The 26,862-nt window shown below is 40.7% G+C and overlaps 1 protein-coding gene across 1 annotated transcript; it reads left to right on the forward strand.

The window, feature by feature from the left end:
* The first annotated feature begins 1,286 nt into the window (after positions 1 to 1,286).
* On the forward strand, positions 1,287 to 26,679 carry itgav (integrin, alpha V). Its single transcript, XM_008304783.1, has 22 exons — positions 1,287 to 1,355; positions 3,239 to 3,314; positions 4,087 to 4,216; positions 5,542 to 5,639; positions 6,111 to 6,204; positions 6,285 to 6,330; positions 6,834 to 6,941; positions 7,440 to 7,495; positions 7,891 to 8,045; positions 8,533 to 8,670; positions 9,167 to 9,234; positions 9,317 to 9,461; positions 10,661 to 10,753; positions 10,994 to 11,073; positions 15,173 to 15,253; positions 15,471 to 15,576; positions 16,547 to 16,705; positions 17,487 to 17,618; positions 18,728 to 18,841; positions 19,412 to 19,519; positions 21,069 to 21,188; positions 22,035 to 26,679. Exons 1-22 carry the CDS (start codon positions 1,303 to 1,305, stop codon positions 22,125 to 22,127), a joined length of 2,253 nt encoding a protein of 750 aa, XP_008303005.1. The 5' UTR covers positions 1,287 to 1,302; the 3' UTR covers positions 22,128 to 26,679.
* The last annotated feature ends 183 nt before the right edge of the window (positions 26,680 to 26,862 follow it).

The following is a 26,862-nucleotide window of genomic DNA, read 5'->3' on the forward strand; positions in this document are numbered from 1 at the left end:
GCCTCATAGAAAAGCAACAAGATATAGGTGTGATATATACCTGAAAACCACAATAGTGCAGCTAAATGAGGCTAGAATAGAAAAGTAAGTAGTAGATTAATAATACGCGGTGTGCAACATTTTATTATCTTTATTACGTCACTAATTCAGAGTAATTTGTCTGTTGAACCCTAAAGAAATAAACATTATATAAGAAGTAGTTGCAGCATCATGTGAACCGAGAGCGTCTGTAAAATAGCCGCCGTGCTGCTCCTGCTCTGAGTCAACGAGAAGGAAAGTCAGGATCTCCTCCAGGTGTGGAGCAGCTTGTTATCACTGACCTGAAGTGGGAATGTAAACTAGTGCTGATGCAGCAGCGAGGGAGTCGGAGGCTGTCATCAGAGGAGATAATGACAGAGCTCCTCTCCACTTTCCTGTCCGTCCTCCATAACTCTCCCTCTGAACCCGCCGAACTCTCCTTTATCAGTTTCCTGCTTCCCTCTTTGAAGGCCTCGGTGTTTTCTGCTCCTCTCTGACCCTTTCAGCTTCTTGTCTCGCTCCTGGTATCTGGTCCGTCTCGTGGTCTCGACTCGCTGGTTCGCTGTTTAAATGATCCTAAAATGGTGACGATGATGATGTTCACTGGAGCTTTAACATGACCTCATTCGATCTGCAACACCTCCTCACAATCCTGTACAAGTCTTGTTTTGAATCACAAATAGTTTCTACGCCTATAAAAAAAATCCTTTTACACATATACTGAGGATTTTAAATGCACATTTTGCTAACAGCTGCCAAAATTAGTCGAGTACGGTTTTGTTTTGCACTCGTAAATTATTATTCCATATAATTAGGAACCAGCTAATTTCAGTAAACATTTGGATTACTATATTCTGACAAATCTAAATGTCATTTTGCGTGTTTGTTACACAGAAATTCATATTAATATTGGAAAGAAATCCATTTGTTATTGATGTTAACGAGTTCCGCTAAAGAAACGGCTTTAATATTCTTTGTTGAGGTTTACATTTGATTTCCAGAAGCAGCAGAGTGACAGTCAGCGAGTTTCCACTTTGATTTTTAAAACTTTAAAGCGCAAGAAATGCTGAAAAATGCTGTAATTAATGCATTAACCTTAGTGTACATAAAGAAAATCTGCATGATCTCATTGGAGTCAGTGACCTGGGATCAATTTTAGAATTTGAGAATCTGTCCTAAATCGAATTGTGACACCAAGAATCAACTGAAATATTACTAAAAGATGTGATTCAGAAAGTAAAGTGAAATCGTTGTTAACTCGTCATTTCTCTTTGTGTCTCCTAGATGGCTGCCTACTTTGGACATTCAGTTGCCGCCTCCGACGTCAACAACGACGGGTAAGTCTGCTCCGGTTCCTTCTCCCTGCTTTAACAAACTAGACTCTTCTGCTGCCAGAGGCTCCCGGCTGCTGAAATTAAAGGCACATGAGGACTTTTTATAACCTCAGTCGTCCTCTGGCGAACCCCGCGGAGCTGCAGCAGCACTTCCTCGCGCCGCCCTTCTGACACCTCCGGCTTTGAAGGCGCTTCTAAGTGAAACCAGATTCCAGATCAGGTTTTTGTGGACGAGTTTTGGTGTCAGTGCCGGAGTGAAGAGTTTACGGGTCGTCGCACCGGAAGAAGGTGGACGTCTGTATGGTCTGAGCTCTTGTTCCAATGAAAATAGTGTGCAAGAATTTAAAAAATCCACCCAGCTGACTAACCTCAGTCTGCAGAAGATGCACATGTTGGATTTTCCTTCAGTCCTGCTGTGTGAACACGAGTCGATTTGTTTATGGAGATACACAGAAGATGCACTGATTCAAGGTCAGGATGCTGGTAAACATTTAGATGTTTGTTAGAGGAAACAACAGATCTGATGTTTGCATCTCTTCACTGGAAGCCTGAGTGACATCTAAAAGTCACATTTGTTCACTAAGTCTGTCTGTTTTGGCCTTTATCGAACTTAATATGCCTCCTCAGGGGAGTGTAGAAATGTTTCATGCTTTAATTGAAATATAAATTAACAACAGGTGGATGAAAACGCACTTTACACCCATTTCAGACGGCATCCCAACGCGTCGGCTTCGTGCCTGAATGCGAACGCCGCTCGCTTTTCTATAAAAGCAGCAGTTTTATTTGGTCAGAGCTGGTCAGATTGTCAACAAACGTGCAGAATGACAGCACATTTGGAAGTTAAGTGAAGCATTTCTGCATTTATTCAATTAGTTCTACAGTTTCACATCTATCACAAACTGGAACAGGTCGGATTAACGAGACGCTCCAATAATTACCGTAATGTCTGGACTATAAGCCGCTACTTTTTTCACACGGTTTGAACACTGCGACTTAAACAGCGATTATGGATTTTTGCGAGTTTTACAAATTTGCCTCGAGACCAAAGTGATATTGAGACCGACGAGAGAGACTGAGGATATTCAGGTGCCCTCATAGTCCGGACATTACGGTAATGCAATCCTGAAGTTTACTTGGTTGCTTCCGGCTGTTTGTAGGAGTCTTTCCTCTGAGCTAATTAAATACTTGCAGGATCAATGTGAGCGAGTTGTAAATATCTACACACATGGAACGACAGCAGTAGCTTCATTACTGTCTTATAAATTATTCCCAACATGGAATTAGGATCTAACAGCAGGTCAGGCTGTACTTTTCTAAGTTTCTTGTCCTCGTATCGAGTCCTGAGCTGCATCATCAGAATATTTTTATTTCTCTTCTGGCAAAGTAGTAGTTTGATTATCGTCACACCTGGACAGAATCTTCATTAGTTATTTTTAATTGTCTGTTTAATATTGCGTCACATGATGAATGGTTTATCTAACATCAATCTATCTGACTTTTCTAACAAGTCAAATCCAGTTCAAAGTGCAAACGCAGGATCTCAAAAGCAGATTCACTAAAATGGCAAAATTGAATCGACCAAAACGAGAGCCGAGCAGTTCAGATACAATGAATGAGAGACGATGCAACACGTAAGGCTGACACACATTTCTGCCAGCTGCAGTTTGATAACAGCCGGCGGTTTGCAGCGTGTCGTAAAACACTGCAGCGCGCCAATTAGGAGCAAGAGGAGAAGACCACAAGCTAATGTAAAGGATGCAGGTATCGGACAATCAGAACTTTCTGAGTTCGGTGTTCAGTGTTCGGCCTGAAGGACAGTTTGTGTTGCCGTGCAGCACCCTGAAAGTCTGATCGTTCACATGTTCTTCATCTGTTTGTGTTGTCAGTTTGGTGGACCTGCTGGTCGGAGCTCCTCTCTTCATGGACAGAGGCTCGGATGGAAAGCTGAGGGAGGTGGGACAGGTAAGAAATGGCATCCTAACAGCGTCGCTAAATGTAGAAATGTTAGGTCAATAAAGCTTTCTGTTAATAAAAAACAAATGCACATGGAGCAGAAGCACAGATGAGCTTAGCATGCTAATATGCTAAATGCTATCAGGCTAATAAGGTGTCTCCACAGTGCTAAAGATACTCGTGCAACAAAGCTGTCTTAGTTCTGCAGCTTTAATGCAAGTTTAAAACTGACTTCAGCAGTTTTTAGAGCTACCATCCTCCTCTACAGCAACACAAGGGAACACTGTCTATACAGAACAAAAAGAGGGATTTTTAAAAACAAAAACAACATTTTTGGAGTACAACCTCGATTTATGAGGACGTAACACACCTTCACTGCCTCACAAATTCAGATCAGCTCATTCTCACAGACGGTACGGTGACGTTGTTGCTCTTTGTTTGTTGTCTTTAAAGAAAGCAGATCAGAAACCACAGCCGCCAGATCTGATAGATAAAGTTCCTCATAAAAGACTGAACATCACAGAAACTATCTGATTAAACTAGGGACCGTTTAGTCACATGTAGCCCTCCATGGTCGTTTCTAATCGAACTTTTATAGACTTTTACGTTCTATTTTACTTCTTTTACCCTTCTTTAAAAAACAATCCTTTTAATCGGGGTTTGTCTTGTTTAATTTGCTGTTGAATTTCATTGCTTTTGAGTTATTTTTGGTTGCATTATGAACTTCATCTCTCTCTGAAATAATAATAATAATACAAGCATGTGTGTGTGTTTTCTCCAGGTGTCTGTTTATCTGGGTCGAAGTGGGTTTTCCTTCCACCCGCCTCAGATGCTGACCGGGTCGGAGGTTTACGCCAGATACGGCTCCGCCATCGCCGCTCTGGGAGACCTGGACATGGACGGGTACAACGGTAAACGATGTTCGCTTTTTCTGTCTTTGTGAGGACCCCCGTTGTGTAGCATCTGAAGCAGCATCGGCGAGAGCCTTCAGTGGTGTAAATTTCAGCATCTGCAGAGTCAACAAAGGTCGCGTGCAGCCCAAAATCTGCATCCTCACATTGCAGTAGCGAGCATGTGCAGAACAAACCGTCTGTGTGTGCAACAGTACATGCATAGACGCAAAATAAAGGCTTGTGTTAGATTGTCTGCATTCACAAGTATTAACGGGTGCATTTTTCCCCCCATTCCCATGTCTGTAAGAGTTGGCACATCGCCCACAATTTGAGTCCGTCACAAGCCGAATACATGCAGTAGACATGGATGTGCTGTGCATGTGTGAAACTGGCCACTAGCTTCACACAACTTTGTCCTTCCACTGGCTGCATGCATCACTTTTCATGATGGGAAATGGAAACAACAACAGCCTCTGAACAGCAACCTGACAATTTAAAGAGTTTGCAGCGTCCTAGTGGATTATCAAATCCCATGTAAATGTTCCACCAGTCACTACTCTGAGGGAGCACCGCCTTCGTTTAGCCCTTCACACACATTTGTGATTGGTTTAGCCCTTTAACTCCAAGTCAGTCGTATTTGATAAATGAGTTTCTGAGACCTTCTACATCATCAGTGTGATAGTTTTTTCCCTGATAAACCTCTGATGTATGCTGTCGGACACACAGATAATCCACCATGGATCAGTAGTTCATGCACTAAAAATGCAGAATATAGCAAAAATTTATTAAAAAAAAAACTCAAATATGCAAATTTGTATTTCTGTTTTTTTCAATTAGTACTCTAGCTTCAAATAATGTAAATTTTCTGGCAGTTATTTCATGTTTCACAGGGTTAAAGGACTGCAAACAAGCCAGAACGTTTTCCCTCAGAACGATAGTGAGGTGCAGCCAAACCATTATGCACAAAATAAACACATTCAGCCTCATCGGCAAGTTCTCATGTCCACGTGAAGCCCCAAGTGTGTGTCACCGACTGCGCTACGAGGGCAGCAATGAGCACGACCGGAGCTCGTAGAGGCCGACCTGCTGCACATGTGTGGAACCGAGTCCTCGGAGTATATTAATAACAACAACAAGTACACGTCTGTGGTGTCCACAGCTGATCTACAGTTAATCAGGACTGAATGCTCACCTGAAGCCCCACACGGCCCTTTGAATTCATGAACCAGATAATCCTCACTGTGACGGTTTAGTGGAGAAAGTTCTCTGCACACACGTAAAAGATTACAAGATGTTGCCTGACCCCTCCAATCCCCTCCCTCGCGTCTCTTTCCCTCCTCCAGATGTGGCCATCTCTGCTCCCTACGGAGGCCCCGACCGCAACGGTTTGGTCTACATCCATAATGGCGGCCCGCGGGGGCCCGACTCGACGCCCTCTCAGGTAAACACCAGCGTTCAGTCCGTTCCAGTAACCAGGTCATGGTCAGGTTTCTGCAGTAGATAAATGAAATGTTTCTTTTCCAATTCTGCAGACGAATTTGTTGAATTTTTATCCTTTATGATGTGAAACGCTGTTAAACATCGACAGAAACCGGCGCCGCTATAGCTCACCTGGTCGAGCTGGCGTCCCATGTGCAGGGCTACAGTCATAATGTGGAGGTCATGAGTTCGATTCCCGCTCATGACCCTTTCCCACATGTCCTCCCCCCATTCTTCTCCCCTGCTTTCCTGTCTCTCTCTGACTAAAACTATCCAATAAAGGCACAAAGGCCCAAAAAATAACTTAAAAAAACAAACATAGACAGAAACACACGAAAAAATGACATTAGATTTTAAGTCAGGGTTAAATTTTAAGGTCTAAACTACAAAAACAAGATGCCCCAAAAACTAAATAATTTGCCTCCTCTTTCAGGTCCTGGAGGGCAAATGGGCGTCCAGCTACATGCCGCCTAGCTTCGGGTACTCCATGAACGGAAACACTGACATAGACCAGAATGGATATCCAGGTATGAACACACACAGACGCGTATCTGCAGAGGCTCAGCGGGCGGCGGGCGAACTGCTGATGTTTGCTTCTGTCTTCCAGATTTAATAGTGGGAGTGTTTGGAGCAGACAAAGCTGTTTTGTACAGGTAATCAAACCCTCAATCATACTGTGCTTCTGTTTGTGTGTGCGCGCTCACACGCTGCGACCGCGTGTGTGTCTGCCGATGGGTTTAATGAGCGAGGCCACCTCTGATATCAAAGAGCTGCTGTTTTCCTTCAGTTTGCTCCTACTGGCTTTATAGACGCCATTAAGGACGCGCTGAGGCCTTTCAGTGCAGCGGTGCACTGCCGTTCCTGATTCGTTTATCCCGACAGTTGTATCCTAAACGTTTAGCTGGTGTGCGTTAACCCTTTGCACCCACAATGATCCAACACCTACTCTTAGATTCAGCGGCAGCTTTAGAGGAGGTTAGCATCCCTCATAAATCAGCTTTGAAATCACAACAAAGAACCGACTTGAGCTGCTGTTCTGCTCTACCCGCAGCTCTTCTTCTGGTGGATAACAATCTAGAAATGTCTCCGCCGCACGTACGAGTCTTTCTCCCGTGAGTTCCGTTTCTCAAAGTAAAAAAATGTTTTCGTGTTCCAGAGCGCGTCCGGTGATCAGCGTGAACGCCACGTTGGACATGACGCCTCAGATCATCAACCCCGAGGAGAAGAGCTGCCAGCTGCCTGGTACCAGCACTCCCGTGTCCTGGTAAGTTCTGCAGGGTTCATCTGAAGACGCCCAGAGGTGGAAATCGGTAAATGCCAGTTTGTTGTTTGGGCGTAGATATCTTGGTGGTGTGACAGAGATTGTTGTCATCCGTCTACACTACCTTCTGCTCTGACCTTCTGATCAAGCTGCATTGTTGTCTCAGATTTCTAAGAGGCTGAAATTGTCCGTTTGTTAGTCAGTTTTTTGTTGGCATGCGACTCAGAGTACGACCACCTCTCCTCGTTTTGTGTTTCGTATTTCACCCCATAAAAGCAAAAGCTGTAATCATTACTCTTCAGTTTTGTTCACATTAAACCCATTTAGTAACAATTACTGATGTTTACGAGTGTTGTGCAGATTCTGTTGCCGGTTTCACCCTGTTTCCTGCCATTTTTTTGCTAAATGAGTGGTCAGATCTGATCCTGTTCCTATCAGCTACACGTACTACACTCGTTTCTCTGAGTGCTACAGCTTCCTCTGTGTCTTTGTGTTTTGCAGTTTTAAGGTGAAGTACTGCCTGAAGGCCAGCGGTCGCGGAGCTCCTGCTACTCTCAGTAAGTAAACCTTCCAGCAGCTACGAGGGTTCTTCAGAAAGTCCTCAGCCTCACCTGGAAACAAGAACTGTGTGACTGTAATATGCTGTGAAAGCTTTTATCCAGAAAAACTCAGATGTTTGGAGCAATCAGAGGGAAACGTAGAGGATAGCGTGGAGCTGGTTTGCTGTTTCTCCAGAACAAACCTCTCTGATATGACTTCTGTCTGCCTCCTAAACTGAAATGCAACCAGCGCGGTCGCCGTTTTCAAGCCTGAACGTCGGTCGACCAAGTGCAGACAATAACTAGAACAGTCTTTCTTCTTTCTACTGAGGCTGAGAGTTTATCGAAACCTTCTCTCTGCAACCTATCAAACGGTGCATCACTGGCTCGTCGTCTTCTCTGTTTCCCATCAGACTTCCGCGTGGACCTCATGCTGGACCGCCTGAAGCAGAAGGAGACGACCAAGCGCGCCCTCTTCCTCCACAGTCGCAGCTTCCAGTACTCCAAGAACATGACGGTGTCCAACGGCGGGACCACGGCCTGCGAGGAGCAGGACGTCTTCCTCAGGGTGAGCGAGGAGCCGAAGGAGCTGACGAAGAGACGCTGATTAAGGAGGATGTTCTATCCAACCTGGCGTTTGAACCCTTAAAGTGACGCACAGGTGTTAAGAGTCGACGGATTTCAGTTCAGCTCGCTACAACCTGCAGATCGTTGAACAGTTTACTGAGTAGTTCAAGTCTTAGGTTCAGTTTTTTGAGTATCTGTTCAGTGGATGTTCCTTAAAGCACCTAGAAGTCCACAAAAGCCTTGTATGTCACTAATCTGATGATCTGTACGTTTGAGTTTTAAGGTAACGTTCAGAGTTGGTGTCAAAAACATTTAATCAGTACGAATATAAACCTAAAAACTATGGAAGTTATTCTTAAATAAGATCTCCATAAACCTGCAGTTCCATTTTTTTCTTTAGTTAATTATTTAAGAAAAAAAACAAAAGCTGAGATCGATCCAGATGTGTCGTCCTGGTCTGATTCCCTGTGCGTTTCCCTCCCTCTCAGGACGACGGTGAGTTCCGGGATAAGATCACTCCCATCTCTGTGGTGATGGAGTACAGTCTGGACTACCAGCGGGCCGCCGACCAAACCGGGCTGCTGCCCATCCTCGACATGTCGGCGCCGTCCAACGTCACCAAGCAGGTGAGTGACTGCACCGGGTGGCTTCTATCAGGACTTGTTGTAGTCAAAAAAACAAACCGTGGCGATCACGTGATGACTGTGCAGGATATACAGATAGACAGGTGCTGGTATGACATGATGGAACCCAGTTATAGGACGCATACGTGGTTATTGATTTATAAATGAGCACAAGTTAATGTTTGATTAACTCATTTACCCCCAAAACCAAACAGCAGCCAACAAGTCTGTGGCTTTTGTGGCCCTTAAGATTAGATATGTGCTTGTGACAGCACAGAGGCCTGAAAGAAGCACGACAAGAATGACAAGAAGTACAATAAGGCTGCAAATGAAGTTCAGTCAAAGGTCTCATAAAGATGTGACGTGATGGTCTTTGCCTGCTTTGCCACGACTCGCTATCAGGTTTGATCGATCGGTGTTGTCACATTTCTGTCTGAGTCTTTTGTTTTCTCTCCTTCCTTTACTCCCTCGTCCCTCCGGCTCTCCTTCCTCCCGTCAGGCTCACATCCTGCTGGACTGCGGAGACGACAACATCTGCAAACCCGACCTCAAGCTGTCGGTGAAGAGGTGAGGAACCGTTCACGCTTCCTGTTCATTCTGTGAGATCTTACAGCGTTCAGACTAAAATTATTAAACTGTTGCCGTGCAGCGACCGCGAGCAGATCTACATCGGCGACGACAACGCTCTGACGCTGGAGGTCAGCGCCGAGAATCAGGGCGAAGGAGCGTACGAGGCCGAGCTCCACGTTTATCCTCCGCAGCAGGCCGACTTCACCGGAGTCGTCCGCAGTCAGGTGACGTGACCGAGCCCTCGTTCAGTACATTAGATCTGTATTGTTCAGATATTTTGGAAATATATTGGGAAAAGTTTTTAGTAATTTTGTTATTATTATTTTATTATTATGAATATTTTTCAGATGATTATTCAATATTTTTTAAATGACATTTTATCAATATTTTAGAGGCATTTCCTTTATATTTAATTTGTAATTTTCACTTTTTTTCCCTTAAATTTTATTTTAAAATTTTCTTAATTTTCCAGACATTTTATTTTTAAAATATTTGTATTTTCCAGATATTTTGGGAAGTCTTTCAGGAGTTTTTGGTAATTTTATTGATGGTTTTCAGATAATATTTTTCGAAATAATAATAATAAAAGAATTCTCAATAATTTAGAGACATTTAATTTATATTTTATTTATTTTTTTCATTATTTTTATTTTTAAAAATTCCCCATTTTCCAGAAAAGAAAATATTTATATTTTTTCTGATATTTCAGTAATGTTTTTTAGTACTTTTTGGTAATTTTATTAATGGTTGTCCCACAATTTTTTAAATAATTTTTAAAAAATTTTATCAAAATTTTAGAGACATTTAATTAAAGTTATAGTTAATCTATATTTGTCTGATTGTTATTTGTTCATTTAAATTTTTTAAGCATTTTTCAGACATTTTATTAATGTGTTTTTAAAACATTTTATTAAAATTTTAAAAATATTTTTCAGATATTTCGGTAATATCTTTGGAAAGTTATTCATTAATTTTATTCACAGCTGTCAAAATACTTTTTTTTTTTTTTTTTGACATTTTAACAATATTTTAGAGACATTCTTTTTTCCAGATTGTTGTTCTTTCATTTTAAGGAGAAAATTTCAACATTTCAGACATTTTAAAAGATTTAGATTCGTTTTACCAGTAAATTTATTACGGTTTTATTTGTGTTGTTTATCCTTTTTACAAATTCAGACATAATCACATCAAAGGGGTGCTGACGTGAATTCTAGTCAGAAATCAGGATCTTTATCAACGACTTGGACGCATTCAGACCTGAAGCGTATTCATATCTTCCAGGATACGAGTCTCTCTGATGTTCGTTCAGAATAAGCCTCCATATATCCACGTAGAAATGACAGAAAACAAGACTTCAGAACCCTCAGAATTATCAAACTGAATCAATCAATCAAAGTGACGAGTTGTGTTTTGTTGGTTACAGACTCTGTCCAGACTGTCCTGTGCCTACAAGAAGGAGAACCAGACCAAGATGGTGGTGTGTGATCTGGGAAACCCCATGAAAGGAGGAACTAAGGTCAGCGAGTCACCAGCAGGTCAACCAGGGTGGAGCTGATGTGCTGTGTGGGCGGTGCTTAGTGATGGAGGATAAACAAAGAGAAACATTAGGAAGCAAGACGAGTGTTAAGATGACATTAATAATACACTGCAGGGGGTTTATACAGGATGATACAGAGGAAGTTAAAGGGGTTTTGTGACTCTCTCCACGCTCTCTGATTGGTCCTCTGTTTCCTCTTCCCGCTCTGTGATTGGTCAGTTGTTGGCCGAGCTGAAGTTCAGTGTCCACCAGCTGTCGGAGGACGACACGTCGGTCAAGTTCGACCTGCAGATCGTCAGGTAGGTCCGGTCCATTGGCCGTTTTTATCCAGAACCCAGCCAACTTATCCCATCCATCCATCCATCCATCCATCCATCCATCCATCCATCCATCCATCCATCCATCCATCCATCCATCCATCCCAGCTCAGATTATCAGTCCTTCCTGCTGGATCGTCTCTGTTTGCTTGAAGCTTTTTTTAAATCAGCATCAAATACTTTCAGGGAAAAAGCCTCCTGAGAACGTTGAGTCTGTTTGAACGACAACATCTCAGCAGCTCATGAAGATAAAAGCCTGAAACTTTCTCTGCTTTTTCTTTTTATGTCACTGATTCACTGATTAAGAGTCTGTAGTGTTGGACAAGTAGATCAAATCGTCTCTGAATATCAGTGAGTTAGAATATTTAGAAAGTCTCGTCTCTGAGCTCACGTTAGCAGAAGAACTGATGAAGCAAAAGTCAGCTGGAGGTGCTTCCTGACCCACATGTAGCTGCAGCTCACCGCAAAACACAACACAACACAATACTATTTAATAAGAAATACTTGGTCACAAAAAGGGGAAGAGAAGTTATTTGTGTTGAACTTTCACGACTGATCGAGGAGGAATGACGAGCTGTTCCAGTTTTATTTCATATTTCAGTTCACCTACTTCAAACTATTTCATCTGCTCGTCCAATAAATTCTGAATCAACGTTATGATGAGAAATAACTGTGAAAATTTCAGGCGTTTACCTTTAATACGTCCTGAGATATTCTCGTTTGAACATCAGATTTCAATCAGCAAATAAACGAGCAGACGGTGGGTCGACGGGTGAATTTATTTTATTTTTTACCTCGGACAGAATTGAATAAATCAAGCCATAGAGATCACACAAATATCTAATAATACACATGTTTATTTAAGTCCTGGTTAACTGGAGTAAGGGAGGCACGTCTCTGCCTGCTGGCAGCAAAACAAGATGTGGTTTTATAGTAATTAGTAATTAGAAATTAGTCAAGAAAGAAAGCTGGCAGAGTTTTAAACCCTCAGAGGTGCAGCTCACTGGTTGGTTAAATACTGTCGATGTCATCTGCTTGTTTTTGGCACAAATCACGATTTCAGTTCAATAATTAATCAGTTGAGTTAAGAGTTTTTTTATATGTATTTTTATATAGTGTGAAGATTTAATTAATATTTTTTCTGATATTTTCAAAATATTTTTCAAATGTTTTTTTAGTCATTTTATTAAGATTTTTCAGATCATGTTTCGAAACTTTATGAATATTTTTGGGACCTTTTTATTTATGCTTTCTTTGTATTCTTCAACTTTTTTTTCTCGAATATATTTTATTTCTATTTTTTGAGAGAGATATTTTTTAATATTCAATAAATATTTTTGGAAGTTTGAATAATATTTTATTTATAATTTCCTGAAAATGTTTAAAATTAACATTTTCTAGATAATATATATTTTTAAAATTGTATCGATATTTTTCCAGATTTTTTTTTATTGTTTACATTTTGTAGATATTTTTTTATTAAGATTTTATTCATATTTTTCTAATATTTTCGTGATATTTTGCGGATATGTTGCACTGTCTCATATTTTTTAGAGATATTACTGACATCTTCTGTAATTGTAATAATATTTTACAGACATTTTACAATTTAGGAATATTTTTCTGACCATTTTTTCAACATTTTGGTGCTAAAGTTGAGTAAATCTGTCGTCCGTCAGCATCCGTTGAAAAATTAATCCGTTCATTTTTCATTTACTTAAATGTAAATATTATTTTGGATCCTTTCCTCCTCTGTGACGGGAAACTTTAAATTGAGAACAAAACAAGACATTTGTGATTTTATTAAAAACACAGATCAACATTTTTTTCAGCGACAGATTTGCGATGAACACAAACACTTTATTAAGAACAGAAAACCAAACGGAGACCCGCTGGAGAAAATAAAACACGACGGTTAAGGAGGACTGTGGTCCGTTGTACTGTAACATTATAAATCATGACGCTGTGAGCAGATCCACACCGAGGCCCGGTCGCTCTGCTCCACAGGAATCTCTCAGAAAATCAATACACGCTCATTTTCTGTCATTTTTCTCCGGTTGCTTGAAAACATAAATGACGGCGGTTCACATTCCAGCTGTGCAGAAACATGTTTTCACGTCGAGCGAAGATTTAAAACGTGCAGGAAGAGAAGAAGTCTGAGCAAGAAGGCTGCAGAATAAACAAACAAAATGATAACGACACTCAAAGAGACGACGACTGAAGAATCGACTCAAACCTCCGATCCAGCGTTTACACTCCGACACTTTAAAACCAGATAATTAAAGCGACGTTTTTTTTTTTCTTCCTCCTCATCTGAATGACAAAACGCCCGAAGCTGAAGGAAGCAGCTCTGGGTCGGCGTCGCATTCCTCCGCGGCTCAGCCTCTGTTTGTGTTTCTGCGGGGAGATGGAGGAAGTATGTTAATGAGAGGGTTCAGCCGTCTTCGGTTGCACTTCTGCTTCGGCGCTCCGACACTCGCGGCCACATTCACTGGCCCTTCAGAGGGTTGCCTTTTTTTTTATTATTGTTTTGTAAATGAATCATGGCTCAACAACAAACCTCCTTCTGCTCTGTCACGACACATAAACACACAATCACCAGAGTTTAGTTTTAGTCTTACATAAAATGAGTTTGGTCCCATTTCAGTCCTTTAAAGTCGCTGGTTTTACCCACAAATCATTTATAATCTGACTTTTCTTGGTGAAATTCTGTCGTTTTTGTTGCATTTTAAATCTTAATGTCTTCTAAGCAGCGCTGCCTGGGTTGTGTATGAACAGTTCAGTAATCAGTTTACATTTTTCAGACTTTTTCTGAATATTTTCAACATTTTTTGATATGCAGACAATGCTCAGATTTCTTTTTTTTTCTCTTTTACATATTAGTATTTTTTTCCGCAGATATCTAGTCATTATTTTATGAATATTTTAAAGATTTTTCATTTTAATAAAGAATTAATTATTATTTTTCTGAGGTTTTTTTCCTGTTTTTATTAAAAATTTCCTGATCATGCTTTTTTTTAAAAACACTTTTTAAATGTATTTTATTCATATTTTTTTATTTATATTTATATTTTTCTTATTATTATTTTATGAATATTTTAAAAATTTTTCTAAAATTTTTCATTTTAATTTAAATTTTTTCTGTGTCTTTATTAACATTTTCCAGATCATATTTTTTTTCAACACTTTATTCATATTTTATTTACATTTTTCAGATTTTTAAACTTTTTTAATTTATTTTTTTGCCACTTTTTAAATTTCTTTTTTAAACGTTCTGATAAAAAATTTTTTTTATAAGTTTCAGTTATATTTTATTTATATTTTCATCTATTTTATCAATCGTTTCTAACCTCGGATCATTTCCAGTTATTTTATTAAGATTTTATTACATTTTTGTTATTATTTTATTCATATTTTTTCTGATATATTTCACTACCTTGAATTTTTTAGACACATTACGAATATTTTCTGTAATTTTATTCAGATTTTTACAGACTTGTTTGGACAATTTGGGAGTATTTTCCAGACATTTCATCAACATTTTGCTGCTGTTTTTTTTAGATTGAAGCTGCAGGTCGTCAGCATTAATTAGCAGCTTTCTTGGTGTTTGTAGCTGGACCGAATCTCTGATATCATTTGATAAACAGGTTTAACGGTGCAGATGAGGACCAAGAATTTAATAATGTAGAAGGCCTCATCTGGTTTCAGAAAATTACAGAGGAGCCTCCCTCGGTGTGTTTGGAGCTGCTAGTAGTCTGTTTCATCAGATTATTGGTTATCTTTTATTTTATTTTACTCTTTAGATTTTACCTCCATGTGTCGTTTTTTATTTCCTCGTGTGTCTCTCTGGTGCTGCCTCACATAAAGGACCTTAAACAAACTTAAGCCTTTAACTCAGTTAATGATTATCTTTCACACAGAAGCCGCCGTCGTATAAATATTTGTATTAATTCCAGACAAATCCTCTCAATACATTCTCATAATTACAGTTATTCTGTCCACGCTGCCCCCTTGTGGCTGCTTTTAGCAACACAACCTGTTGTCCGTCCATTTATTTGTGTTGATTTATTTTGTGTTTCAGCTCCAACCAGTTTGACAACACCAGCCCTCGGATCTCCAGCGTCACCAAGCTGGCCGTCCTCGCCAAAGTCTCCATCAGAGGGTAAAACGCAGCTCCAGCTCTCAGTCATTTATGCTTTAATGGATCACTGAGAAACGAAGCTTCACTGAGGACAGAGACAGTTCATTGTATTATTAGAGGCTCTAATACTTGGTGGAATTAAAACAAACCAAACCTTGAATCATCTTTTACAGTTTTTTTGTGACTTTAGCTGCAGGTCGTACAGAAACAGAACCTGTTGGTTGTGTCGTTGTTCCAGGTCGTCGTCTCCCGGTCAGGTGCTGCTTCCCATCGCCAACTGGAAACCCAGAGAGCCTCCGGTGGTCGGAGACGACATCGGGCCGCAGATCGTCCACGTCTACGAGGTACGAACACGTTAGAGGTGGTTCTGTTGTTTAATGGAAGCAGCTGGACCTGCTTGAGTTCCTTGAAGACGTTTCACCTTCATCAAAGAGCCGTCATCAGCTCTGACTGACTAGTTGGGAGTTCCAGATATCCTAAAGGAGCCGTTACCACCTGAGTTTGGGTGTTCGAGATGTTTCTGTTGTTTCACTCTTCCTTGGTTATAAACGGGGTGGACAAATTAATAGAAACACCAGGGTAGATTTTGTTTTTCTTTGTTTTCCTGTGAACCTCTGATTCAGGAGCTATTTTTTTACTTCCCCAGCACATCATTTCCTATTTTTTTCTGGCAGTTTCCAATATGACACGCAGGTGTTTGTGCTCTAATAATGAACACGTTCTGTCTGGTGCCACTGAAGTTAGAGTTTTATTAGAACTATCGTGTCATTTACGGCCAAATGCAGGAAATTTTTAGGACTTTGTGAGGAAAATTTCCAAGAAATTACTAAAATGGAAAACTACTGTGAGTGTCTGGAGCCTCTTCGTCCTCTACGTTATCTCAAAGTGCACATTTCAATGAGAGTTAACGTTTGACGGCGTCATTCCACAACAATGTTGTCTTATTAAAATTCAGTATTTAATTAATCAGAGCGTGTTCCCTTTGAGGTTTGATTTTATTGTGTTGTTTTTGAATGTTTTGTTGATTTTTACTGATTGTTTTTGGTTTGAAAATGTTTTAAATCTCGTTTTCTGGAGTGAAAGTCGCGACGTGAATAAAACAGTGATCGTTGATTGATAAAGACGGATTTCAGACGTAAACTCTGAGTGAAATTTGGAAGTCAGTTGATGAGTTTCATCATTTCAAAGCTTCTTCTGGATCATTTTACTCCAGAATGAACTGAGGTTTCAATTTTTGAGCCACTGAAGCTTTTCTAACTGTTAAAAGTGAGTTGACCATGAGATGAATCCTAACCAGCTTTGCCCCTCGTCCAGCTCGTGAACAGCGGGCCCAGTACGTTCAGCAAGGCATCGCTGGACGTGGAGTGGCCCTACCAGTACAAGAACGGCTCTCTGCTCTACATCACCAGCTACGAGACCGAAGGACCAATCAACTGCACCACCGAAGTGCAGATCAACCCGCTGAACGTCTCCGTAAGAAAAAACACACAAACAGAGATACAGGCGACACTGAGACACTTTATAGCTTCTTTCTGGCTTGCTGAGTGCTACAGATGTTGTTTTTAAGTACTTTAATAGATATTTGTGTAGTTTTTCTGTCTAATTGTTGAGGGAATTTGAAGCAAGTGAATCTGCTTAAATAAATCAGGCTGCACACTGTTGCCAGAAAGTGGCAGAAAAACTTAAATAAGAAGAAAAACAAACGTAAACTTTGGTCGTCTACGAGGGGAAAACGGAGAAAAGTCCTCAGTAGTTGTTTTCAGTCAGGAAAGTTGTAGTTATTCTGTCACGTCAGCTTTTCTCTGACGTGTTTCAGGCTGGCCGGAGACGAAAACAACAGAAGAAGCAGCTGATCAGTCATTTGAGTTAAATATTAGAACCTATTTGAAGGTGTTTCCGTCTCCTAAAGTCAAAAACACTAAAGGAAGTGTTTTCTAATGTCACACTTCAAAATTCACTAAAAGTGCATCATGGAAGCACAGCTGATGGTGTGAAATGTGTCTCTTTAGCTTATTTTGGGTCCAACAAAGCTCTGAAAAGCCACTTTACTCGTCCTGTTAGCAGCAGACATGTGCAGTTAGAGGTGAGCTTGTGAACACAGTGGAGTGTTTAGCAGCTAAACAGCAGCTTAAATCCCCTCAGGAGCTCCAGAAAAAGAGCTGGAAGAGAGAAAAAGTAGGATTTAGTCTTTAGTCTGGGCACCAAACTGCACTGTACAAGCTTCATGTGCGTTTTTTTTTTTGTTGTGTGTCAGAACCCGCTGACCTCCCAGAAGAACACCAGCGTGGTTCCGCCCAGAGAGCGAGAGACGGAGGGACGGAACCGAAACCACGTCCGCAAGAGAGACCTGGAGGCCAGAGACGCAACCGGCGAGCTGCAGACACTGGTACAGACGCACAGCAACACTGGAAACAGACAGATTTGTATCACCATGGCAACTGATGCTGCAGAGCTAGATCACCACGGCAACTGATGCTGCAGAGTGAGATCACCATGGCAACTGATGCTGCAGAGCGAGATCACCATGGCAACTGATGCTGGTTCTGTTCAGAGTTTCAGATTTGAATCGTCTCCTTTTCGCCAGATCGTTTCCTGATGATTCTCTGGTAGTGATTCAGATTCTCAGCTGATGGAAAATGTTTTATCTGTGAACTTATTGATCTGTACGTTACTAAAACCACCAAACGAAGCCGTGCCGTTACAGCATCACACACTGGATGCATCACGTTGCCATGGAAACCTACATGTAATCAGCTGGTGATGCAGAATTCATAGAACACTGATTGGAACATTGATTATTCTGCTGGTATTTATTACAAAGAATATTCAATCAGTAACATTAATTTCACTTTGATTTGGCCAAAAATGTGATCAGTTTCTTGGATCATGGGACAGAATCAGACCTAAACGGACGTTAATACGACATCATGTTTAGATTTATGAAGTTTAAAGTTCTAATGTGCAGCTGTCAGAAACACCAGCCGCATTTTCTACGGTCGTACGTTTTTATATTCCTCATTGTTAAACATAAAACAACCGGTTGACTGTAGAAGGTGTTGATTTTGCGCAGAAGACGAGTCAGATGAAGCGTTAAATCACCTCATTTATGTGAACGCTGTAAGAGTTTGAAGCAGAAAGTTAACAAAGAAAGTCTATACCTGCCTTCATGACTCCTGTTCTCTCTGACTGGAGTTTTTAGTTTTAGTCGAGTCGACTCACACAAACAAAGTCTGGATGTGTTAAAGTCACGTCGTAGCGCAGCTCTCTGTTGTGTGACGTAACATTAAGAACTAAACCTACCGACAACAACCGATGCTGCGTCTTCAACACCTCAACAGTCCGTCTGTCGGGATATTTTTAACCCTCTTTCACATCGTGCTTCCACAGAAAAACACTCGTACACGTTCTTCCATCAGTTTTCTGTTTGGACATGAATGACTGACGGTGTTGCGTCTCTTTGTGCGTCTCTTTGTGCGTCTCTTTGTGCGTCTTCAGGACTGCACCACGGCCGAGTGTCTGCGGCTGAGATGTCAGGTCGGCCGTCTGGAGAGGAGGAAGAACGCCATCCTCTTCATCTACTCCAGGCTGGCCGTCAACAACTTCCTCAGGGTAAACAAACACTTATTTCTGATATCTGATCAACCCACTGAGCTGTTTTCCTGCAGAATCGTACTTCTTCTGTGAGTCAGAACCAGAACCGACTGTTCTGATTATCAGTTCTTTGGTTTGAGTGCATTTTTAAAAGAATATAAAGTCACATGTTTTTGGATTCAGGCGTCTTAAATGTGAATATTCTCTGGTGTCTTTCTTCCTCGGTGACAGGAAACTGAACATCTTTGAGTTCTGGACAAGAAAAAACATCATCTAACAGACATTTTTCATCATTTACCAGCATTTTGTGAACCAGGCAACTCACTGATTAACCGAGAAAAAAGAAAATTAATTTTGTTTATGAGATTCGGTTCAGCCTGGGCCTCCTCGTCATTATAAACGATGCTCATCACGTACTCATGTCCACAGATCCTCTAAGAAACCAAAGATCCACCTCAGAGTATTTTAATGGTGACAGTTTACGTGTAAACTCTTCTGCAGGAACTCATCTAGAAGAAGGTTTTTCTTGGTCTCAGCGGTTTGATCTCCGGGATGCGTTTGTCAGACGTGTGACTCTTGTTTTTTCAGACTGAGAACCAGAACCGGTCGCACGTGATTCGGTCGACGGCCTCCTTCACCGTCATCGAGATGCCGTACAAGAACCTGGAGAAGGAGCTGCCGTCCAACAGCACCACCGTGAGACACACACTGATCGACATTTACAGAAACGTTTCCTGAATTCAACACAGTCGGTCTTTATCGTTACCAACACAGGGAGCACTACGGAGGACGTAGATGACTTAAATGTTAGACACAGGCGTCATTATCAGGATCTAGGCTTCAACACATATAGAGACGAGTGTTGGTGCACATGAGCCTGTTTCATATAATAAATATGGAACGTTGCTGCTTTATTAAACCGTCATTCAGGTTCCTGGTGGCTTCAAACATTCATCAGATGTTCTGGAAAGAGACACAAACTTTATAAGAACACTTTCTGAAAGTCTTGTCTCGGTCTCAGACCAGCAGGACTGCAGGTTTATGTCCAGACTGGTTTAAACCACAGCTGCGGAGATATCAGTAGATTATCTGACTGACTTGTGAACATCATCATTGGGTTTAAACTTCCTGTTTCCAAAAATTTAGAAATTAAAACCTTGATGCAAGCGATGCTGCTCAAATTTGGTCAAACTCACAAAACAACATTTAAAAAAAGGTTTTAATTCAACTTGATATCGTGAACAAGACGTAATTTTTCCATCTGATGGCTCATCCTTAAAAAAAAAACAAAGTCTGAAGTTTGAACAACTTTAAAGTGAAACTGAACGTTAAGGTGTTAAACTACCTGGTGAATGTGTAAAAGGTGGATCTGCAGACTTGTTTACTCTATACATGAGTTTTTGAGACCTCTGCATCATCGGTTTGATGTTTTTTCATGACAAACCTGCCGTATGCAATCAGATAATCCACCACAGATCGTCATTCATGCATCAGAAATGACACAAATCAAAACTCATAAATGCATTTTTAAAAATATTTTATATGTCAGAAGGTTCAATAAATACCCCAGTTTCAAAAAAAAAATTGAATTTAACCATTTCAACACTACAGCCTGCTATACCGGGCTGGACTCCGGTTCAACCCTGCAGCCCGGTGTAGCGGCTCCGGTGTAGCGGCTCCGGTGTAGCGGCTCCGGTGCAGCGGCTCCGGTGTAGCGGCTCCGGTGTAGCGGCTCCAGTATACGGCGACTTCCTGTTACATTCATGTTGATTGTCTGTTAGTGGGAATCCCTGCATGTGAACAGGCGATTCAGTCATGAAATGAATTATGCAAATGAAGTAGAATGACGTCATTTGACCCCAAAAATCTCCAGAAAACGTGATTTTCGCTGCTTCGTTTCCAAAATGTTTCTAAACGATCAAAACTGACTAATTACTAAACTTTAGCTGACGTCTGTGTATAAGAACTGATCATTAATTAAATATATATCCCTGGTAGTTAAGACGTGGACCTTTTCTTTTTCACACCTGTATGGATATGACAGGAAGAAACTTTCATAGATATTTAACCGTCTACTTTTGATTGACACCAGATGTGTGATGATGCGAAGTCGACTAAAGAATTTAATCAAGTGATTAATCAAAACCACATCTGATCATGAAGTTCAAGCCAAAGTTACTCAGTGTTTAAGGAAAACACGTTCACGTGGTGCTGAAAGGGTTAACGTTGAGTGTTGCGTCTGCAGGTGAGCGTGGCGGTGCTGTGGGTGGCCGACACCCCTCCCCCGGTACCGGGCTGGGTCGTGGCTCTGGCGGTTCTGGCCGGACTTCTGCTGCTGGCGCTGCTCATCTTCATCATGTACAAGGTAAGAAACCAGAACACGGCACGACGCACGAGTGTCCACCGATTGGCCGGGAGCTGCTGCGTGTTCGAGGTTTATATATAGCTCACAGTCCATTCAGAAATAACTGGATTGGAGTTTTGTTAGATGAGATTATCTGAAGCACTATGAGTCGGATGATTTTTCTTTCAGCCCAGTACCAGTATTATGGACCTCTTCCAGTTGGGACACTGTTGGAGCAGTTTCACCGTCATACCTGCTCAGTGCATCTTCAAATATTGGTCATAAATGCAAAAAAAACACACTTTTAATCATTTTTTTTCTCATAAAGTACCAAACTCTACATTTTTAGAGCTCCTATTGGTGTCAATCAGCCTCTCAGGGTGAAAAACAGGTTTTATGGTTGGTGGAATAAATGCAAACGTGGACATTTTTCTACCAAACTTGCACCATCATATAACTGGTTTGTCTTCTTCTATCAGAGCAGGGTTGCACCATTAAACACCACATGTCCGTATCAATGGACCTGCAGAATGTCAGAACTCCAGCTGCATTATTTCTCCAGTTCTGGCTCTTCAAACGTTGGTCCAAGACAACGCCGCTAACATCGACCTGACCGTCCATCTTTAAGGATTTCTACACTTGTGACCAAACATTTCAGCCGTTTTAGTGAAAAACATACAAAGAAAAAACAAAACAGACAAAGACGAGACGGTCAGACATCAACTTTTGTTTTTAAATTTGGAGAATTGAGGTGAAATGAGCCATAAATCAGAGCTTGTAGAAGGTTGCACGCTGTTCAGGACAAACCTCACATTCACGACTAAATATGCGATTTGCATCCGCTTTCTTCTTCTCCTCCTTCTACAGTTGGGCTTCTTTAAGAGAGTGCGCCCCCCGCAGGACGACTGCACCGAGAAGGAGCAGCTGCAGCCGGAGGAGAACGGCAACACCGACGCCTAAAAGGTCCGACCGGGACGAACGCAAAGTCCAGGAGAAAAGACATCAGGGTAAAAAAAAAAAAAGGCCTCGGAGAGAATTTCACTGTATTGACTGCTGGATGGCGGATAACGGTACTGGTTTAAGGTTTAATGAGGGGTTTGGTTTGCTTGTTTTTGTTTTTTTTTTACTAAGTCATGTTGTGTTTGTGCCAAAAGAGAAGCTGGAAAACACTGATCACAGATAAAATCCTCAAAGCTCAAGCATTAACGCTTTTCAAGCTAAAGGACTAGTTTGACATTTTGGGGAAGAAGTTAAGGATCCACGAGTTCAGACGTTTGGATCGTCTCGTGTCTACGTATAGCTAGTTAGCATTAGCTTAGCATAAAGACTGGAAACAGCTAGCAGCTCCAAACCACAACATAATACAAACAACAATCCAACTATAAAAGCAACAATTCAGCATTTAACAGAGTTTTAAAGTCCCTCGATTTAGCATCCGTTAACCGTATATAAACATTTAATAAATGCTTCTTAGCGCACCGTGATGGATTAAATGTTCACCAGTGCTTTTATTACCAGTTAGAGCAACCGAATGTATGATATAAAATATGACTTTATCAGAGAATTTAGATCTCCTGACAAATATCAAGGGTTAATAAACACTTTAAATATTATTATAGACGTCTAGATTGTAGGAGATAAAGAATGAAACCACAAATCAGCATTTTTCTGCTTCAATATTTGTAAATAGTTTAACAAGATACGACTAAAAATCTGTTAAAAAAGCTGAAAACTGAAATATAATTTTAAGATTAGAAAGATTTGGAGTCCATTTTGTTATTTGTGATGTTTATTTTCGTTATCGACCCGAGATTTTCCTCTTTTACAGTGTTTTGGTTCATTTTGTAGGAAATAAAACAAAACGTAGAGCTAAAGGAAGACAAGTTAAGAAAGTCTGGGTTACTTCTTTAATATATTTTTGGTCATTTGAAAGTGCCTTCATTGTTTCTTCAAAAGTGCTTTTACGTGGAGCCAGAGCTAGGCTAGCAGTTTCCCTTCACTTCCAGTGTTTATGCTAAGCTAAGCTAATTGGCTGCAGCTTCATATTTAACGCAGACATACGAGCGAGGATATTCCCCAAACTGTCGGACTCTTCCTTTAACGCGTTGGCCGACACGTCTGGACGCTTTGTCGTTTTTGTCTGGAGGCTTTTTGAGCACATGGAGATTGGCCTGAATTTGCACATTTCATTTATTTGTCCAAACGTTAAACGGCCGATGAGCTGCAGGTGCCAGAACTGCTGATACGTTTGAGTTTTTAACCACCTATAGATTAAAAAAAAGCAGTTTTTAAATCACATCGAACAAACGGATGAGTGAAAAGAGAGAATAAGTGGCATGACTGTGCAAGAAAGAGATTAAATTATTGAAAATATATTATGAAAACAGCGGCAAGGTGTTTAAAGCTGTAAAACATAAAAGTACAAATGAGATGATGAACAGAGGATTGTGGGTAACTGCAGTAACCTCTTTTAAACTGAATAATGGTGGATATGTATGACAGAAAACTGCAATAATGGATATTTGTTGGTAGAGATGGTTCGGTTCGCTGTCATTCGGGACCATCGTAGAGTTACAGGAATATTATTTACTACTCTTAAACTTGTTTTTCTTTTTCCTTCCTGCTTTGTGTGTGGGGACGCTGGTTTTCTGCTGTGGGATGCTGGTGGGGTGTTTAAAGCATTATTATGTTATTTGTAGTGGGTCCAGCTCATTTCAATACGATCAAGAAACTGTTGTTTTGCTAACGCTAGCGTGTGTTTTTGTTCAGATCAATGCAAATGTTACGTTTGTAATTCGTCCCGTTGGACCGATCGTTCGCTAAACCCGAATTTCTTGGATTTGTCATAACGTTGAAGCGGCGCGCTGCCTCCTACAGGCCTGGATGCTACTAGACTTTTAGTAAATTTGTGTAAAAGTTGTGTAAAAGAGGTCACGTTAGCCAAACTCATCAGACATTAGAAATCATTTTACAGCAAATAATAATTAAAAAAAGATCTGCATGAATCACCAACTGGTGGTCACGATAACGTTTTAGTGCGTTAGCATGTTAGCATCACGTCTGAAGCAATCATACTCGCAACCGATTTAACAGACTCAAAATAAAAATCTGAGTCATTAATTGTAATCGAGCTAATGTTAGCATATTTAGCTAACTGCAGGGTTTAATTTAAATTTAAAACCTTTTTAATTCCATATTGAATGTAATTTAACACCTGTTTCACCATCATGAATTACAATTATTTGTTATTACGTCTCATTTCGAGCTGTAATTTTCAGAGATTGAGCTCTGATAATTAGCACAAAATGGTGAAATGACTCATTTTTTTTTAGGAGTTGCAATAGTTTGTCGATCAAAAGAAAATCAATCTGCAGCAGTTTTGATAATCGACTGTTGCTGGATTTAGCAGCAACATGTGAAAATGTTTTGGAGTCTGACTGACGAATGAGCGAAAAGAACAAAAGCAGCAGATGAGATACAGTACTTGACTCCTATAAACTAAATTAAAGACCTTTTAAAAAGTCCAGACGCTCTGTGAGTGGCTGCAGCCGTAGCAACAGTAACTAAGGGAGGCGGGGCTTAACGAACGGTCGGTTACAGTCGTGACTTTCCCGCCTTTTTTCCTGCACTGAGGCCTCTTTGTCCTTCCTCGTCTGATGTTTTCAAATCGTGTCGTTTTTTTCCTAAAGAAAGAAAAAGTTTCGGCGACCGGCTGAGAACAAAAACGCGACGCGAGCAGGTCGCCGTTTTATGTTTGTTTTTGTTTATTTTGAGTGTGCGTATGTGTTAATATATTAAAAAAAGAAAAGAAAGAAAAAAAAAAGAGAAAACTTTTGCTGTTTACCCATATTGGGTTCGCATTATGAATTAATGTTTATGGTCGACGATAGTTTTAAAGATATATTACTCCAGTTAACAATCACCACGACGTAGCTCCACAGATCACTTTAGTTAGAACTTCATATCCGCCGCTTCCATCCTCCCTCCGCCGCCTTCAGACGCCGCCTTCGTTTAGCTAGTTTCCTGCAGTCAGACCTGCACTAATACTACTGGTGGTATCGCTGAAACACTGCAGATCCAAACCCTGGTTCCGGCCTTCACACGGACGAGGACGCAGAGTCAAAGAGGTCCACGTTCTGTTGCCTTTTGTACACTGAGACGGACGTCGAGTTGGTGACGGGTCAGTTTTTATCGAGTCATTCTGAACAGAAAAGACGTCTGGTCGAATAAAACGATTCGTTCTGAGACGTCAAAGTGGAAATGGACGAAAACGAAACTCGTTTAAAGCCTTAAACACGTTTTAGAAGAAGTTTGGAAAATGTCAAACCTTCAGGATTTCTCTTTAAACTCGTGAGTAAAAGAAAAAAACAAATCATGCTTCTGTGTCATTTATAGAGTTCAGCTCCAGATAAGTCGACTGTTTGATCAGATTTCATTCAGAGAACCAAATATTTGCACAAAAAAAAATCCAGAGTTATTAGATTTTAAAGGAAACTTCAGGCAGTTCATTCTCACTGTTTTGGGGAATAATTTTCTGTCGGTTCGGTTAAAATCTGTCGTCGTGAAGCGCCAGAACAAACCCGTAAACTCTGCACGGTTAAGTCGATCAATCAGTTGGAAAACCAGAATCTTAATTATCAACTATTTGTTTTTTTTTTATTGCGAGATTTTCACACGTTTGTTCGTTAAAGTCGCTCAGATGTGATGATTTTCTGCTTTTCTTTGTCCCGTCAGACTGTAAACTGAACATTAAGGGTAGAAAATATCAGATTCTTGCTGATATTTTACTTTTTGTGCCCGTCTCTGTCGTGGAATCCCGTTTATTATTATATTAGCCGAGTGCAGACGTTAAATACAATCCTTTATAAACGTACATCCACTGACATGTGAACCATGCCGTTTTTATTTCACGCCAAACGTTTCGAGGCCTTCAGAGAATCAACAGTTGTTCCTTTTCCTGATTAAATCCGTCACCGGAACTCGTCCGTCGTCGGCCTTCGGCTCGCCTCCGTTTATTAAAGGTGACAAAGGTTTGGTTGTGAGCACTGATCTGAGGTCAGATGTCCGACAGAGTGGCTTCACTGCACTGTTCAACCTTCTCTAGAGATGTTTCCGCTAGAAGACGTTTCTGTCGTCGCCAGGGTTCAGCGGGACCGACGTCGACCCACTTCGGTCGGTTCACGTCGTCTGAATCCAGAACATTCAGACGGAATTTTCAGTCTCTGACGTTTGAATTAGAAAAGCTTCAGAGAGTCGGAGTGAAGCTGAACCGACCGAAGCAGGAGGTCCGACGTCGGCCTGCAGCTGTGTGTTTGTTGTGTTTTTCTATTTAATACCACTCTGTCTGTCTGTCTGTCTGTCTGTCTGTCTGTCTGTCTGTCTTTCCTTCTGCCAGGAGAAAATATTGACTATTTTTGATGTATGTATTCTTTCACCTAGAGAATAAGAATTAACGATTTCATAAAGAGATGAATTCACCTTGGAAATGAAATAAACTGATTTGTTCACAGTTTGGTTTGTCTTCACATTCTGTCTTTTACTTCTTTACTGCCGTACTCTACTTTTTTCTTTTATTTCTTTATGTTTTACTTGGAAAAACAGGTGGAAGAAATGTTTTTTTGTTTGTTTGTTTTGTTTGTTTTTGGGATGCTGCTGTTGTTATCTGACAAACATATGAAGTAGGGGATAAACCAGA

The sequence above is a fragment of the Stegastes partitus genome, unplaced genomic scaffold (assembly GCF_000690725.1).
Source record: "Stegastes partitus isolate 25-593 unplaced genomic scaffold, Stegastes_partitus-1.0.2 Scaffold2320, whole genome shotgun sequence".
Lineage (NCBI taxonomy): Eukaryota > Metazoa > Chordata > Actinopteri > Pomacentridae > Stegastes > Stegastes partitus.

Coding starts and splice junctions, on each gene's coding strand:
- itgav (XM_008304783.1), top strand. CDS start 1,303: ATGGCTGCCTACTTTGGACATTCAGTTGCCGCCTCCGACGTCAACAAC. Junction 7,496..7,890: donor CGGAGCTCCTGCTACTCTCA/GTAAGTAAACCT, acceptor GTTTCCCATCAG/ACTTCCGCGTGGACCTCATG. Junction 15,577..16,546: donor AGATCGTCCACGTCTACGAG/GTACGAACACGT, acceptor CCCCTCGTCCAG/CTCGTGAACAGCGGGCCCAG.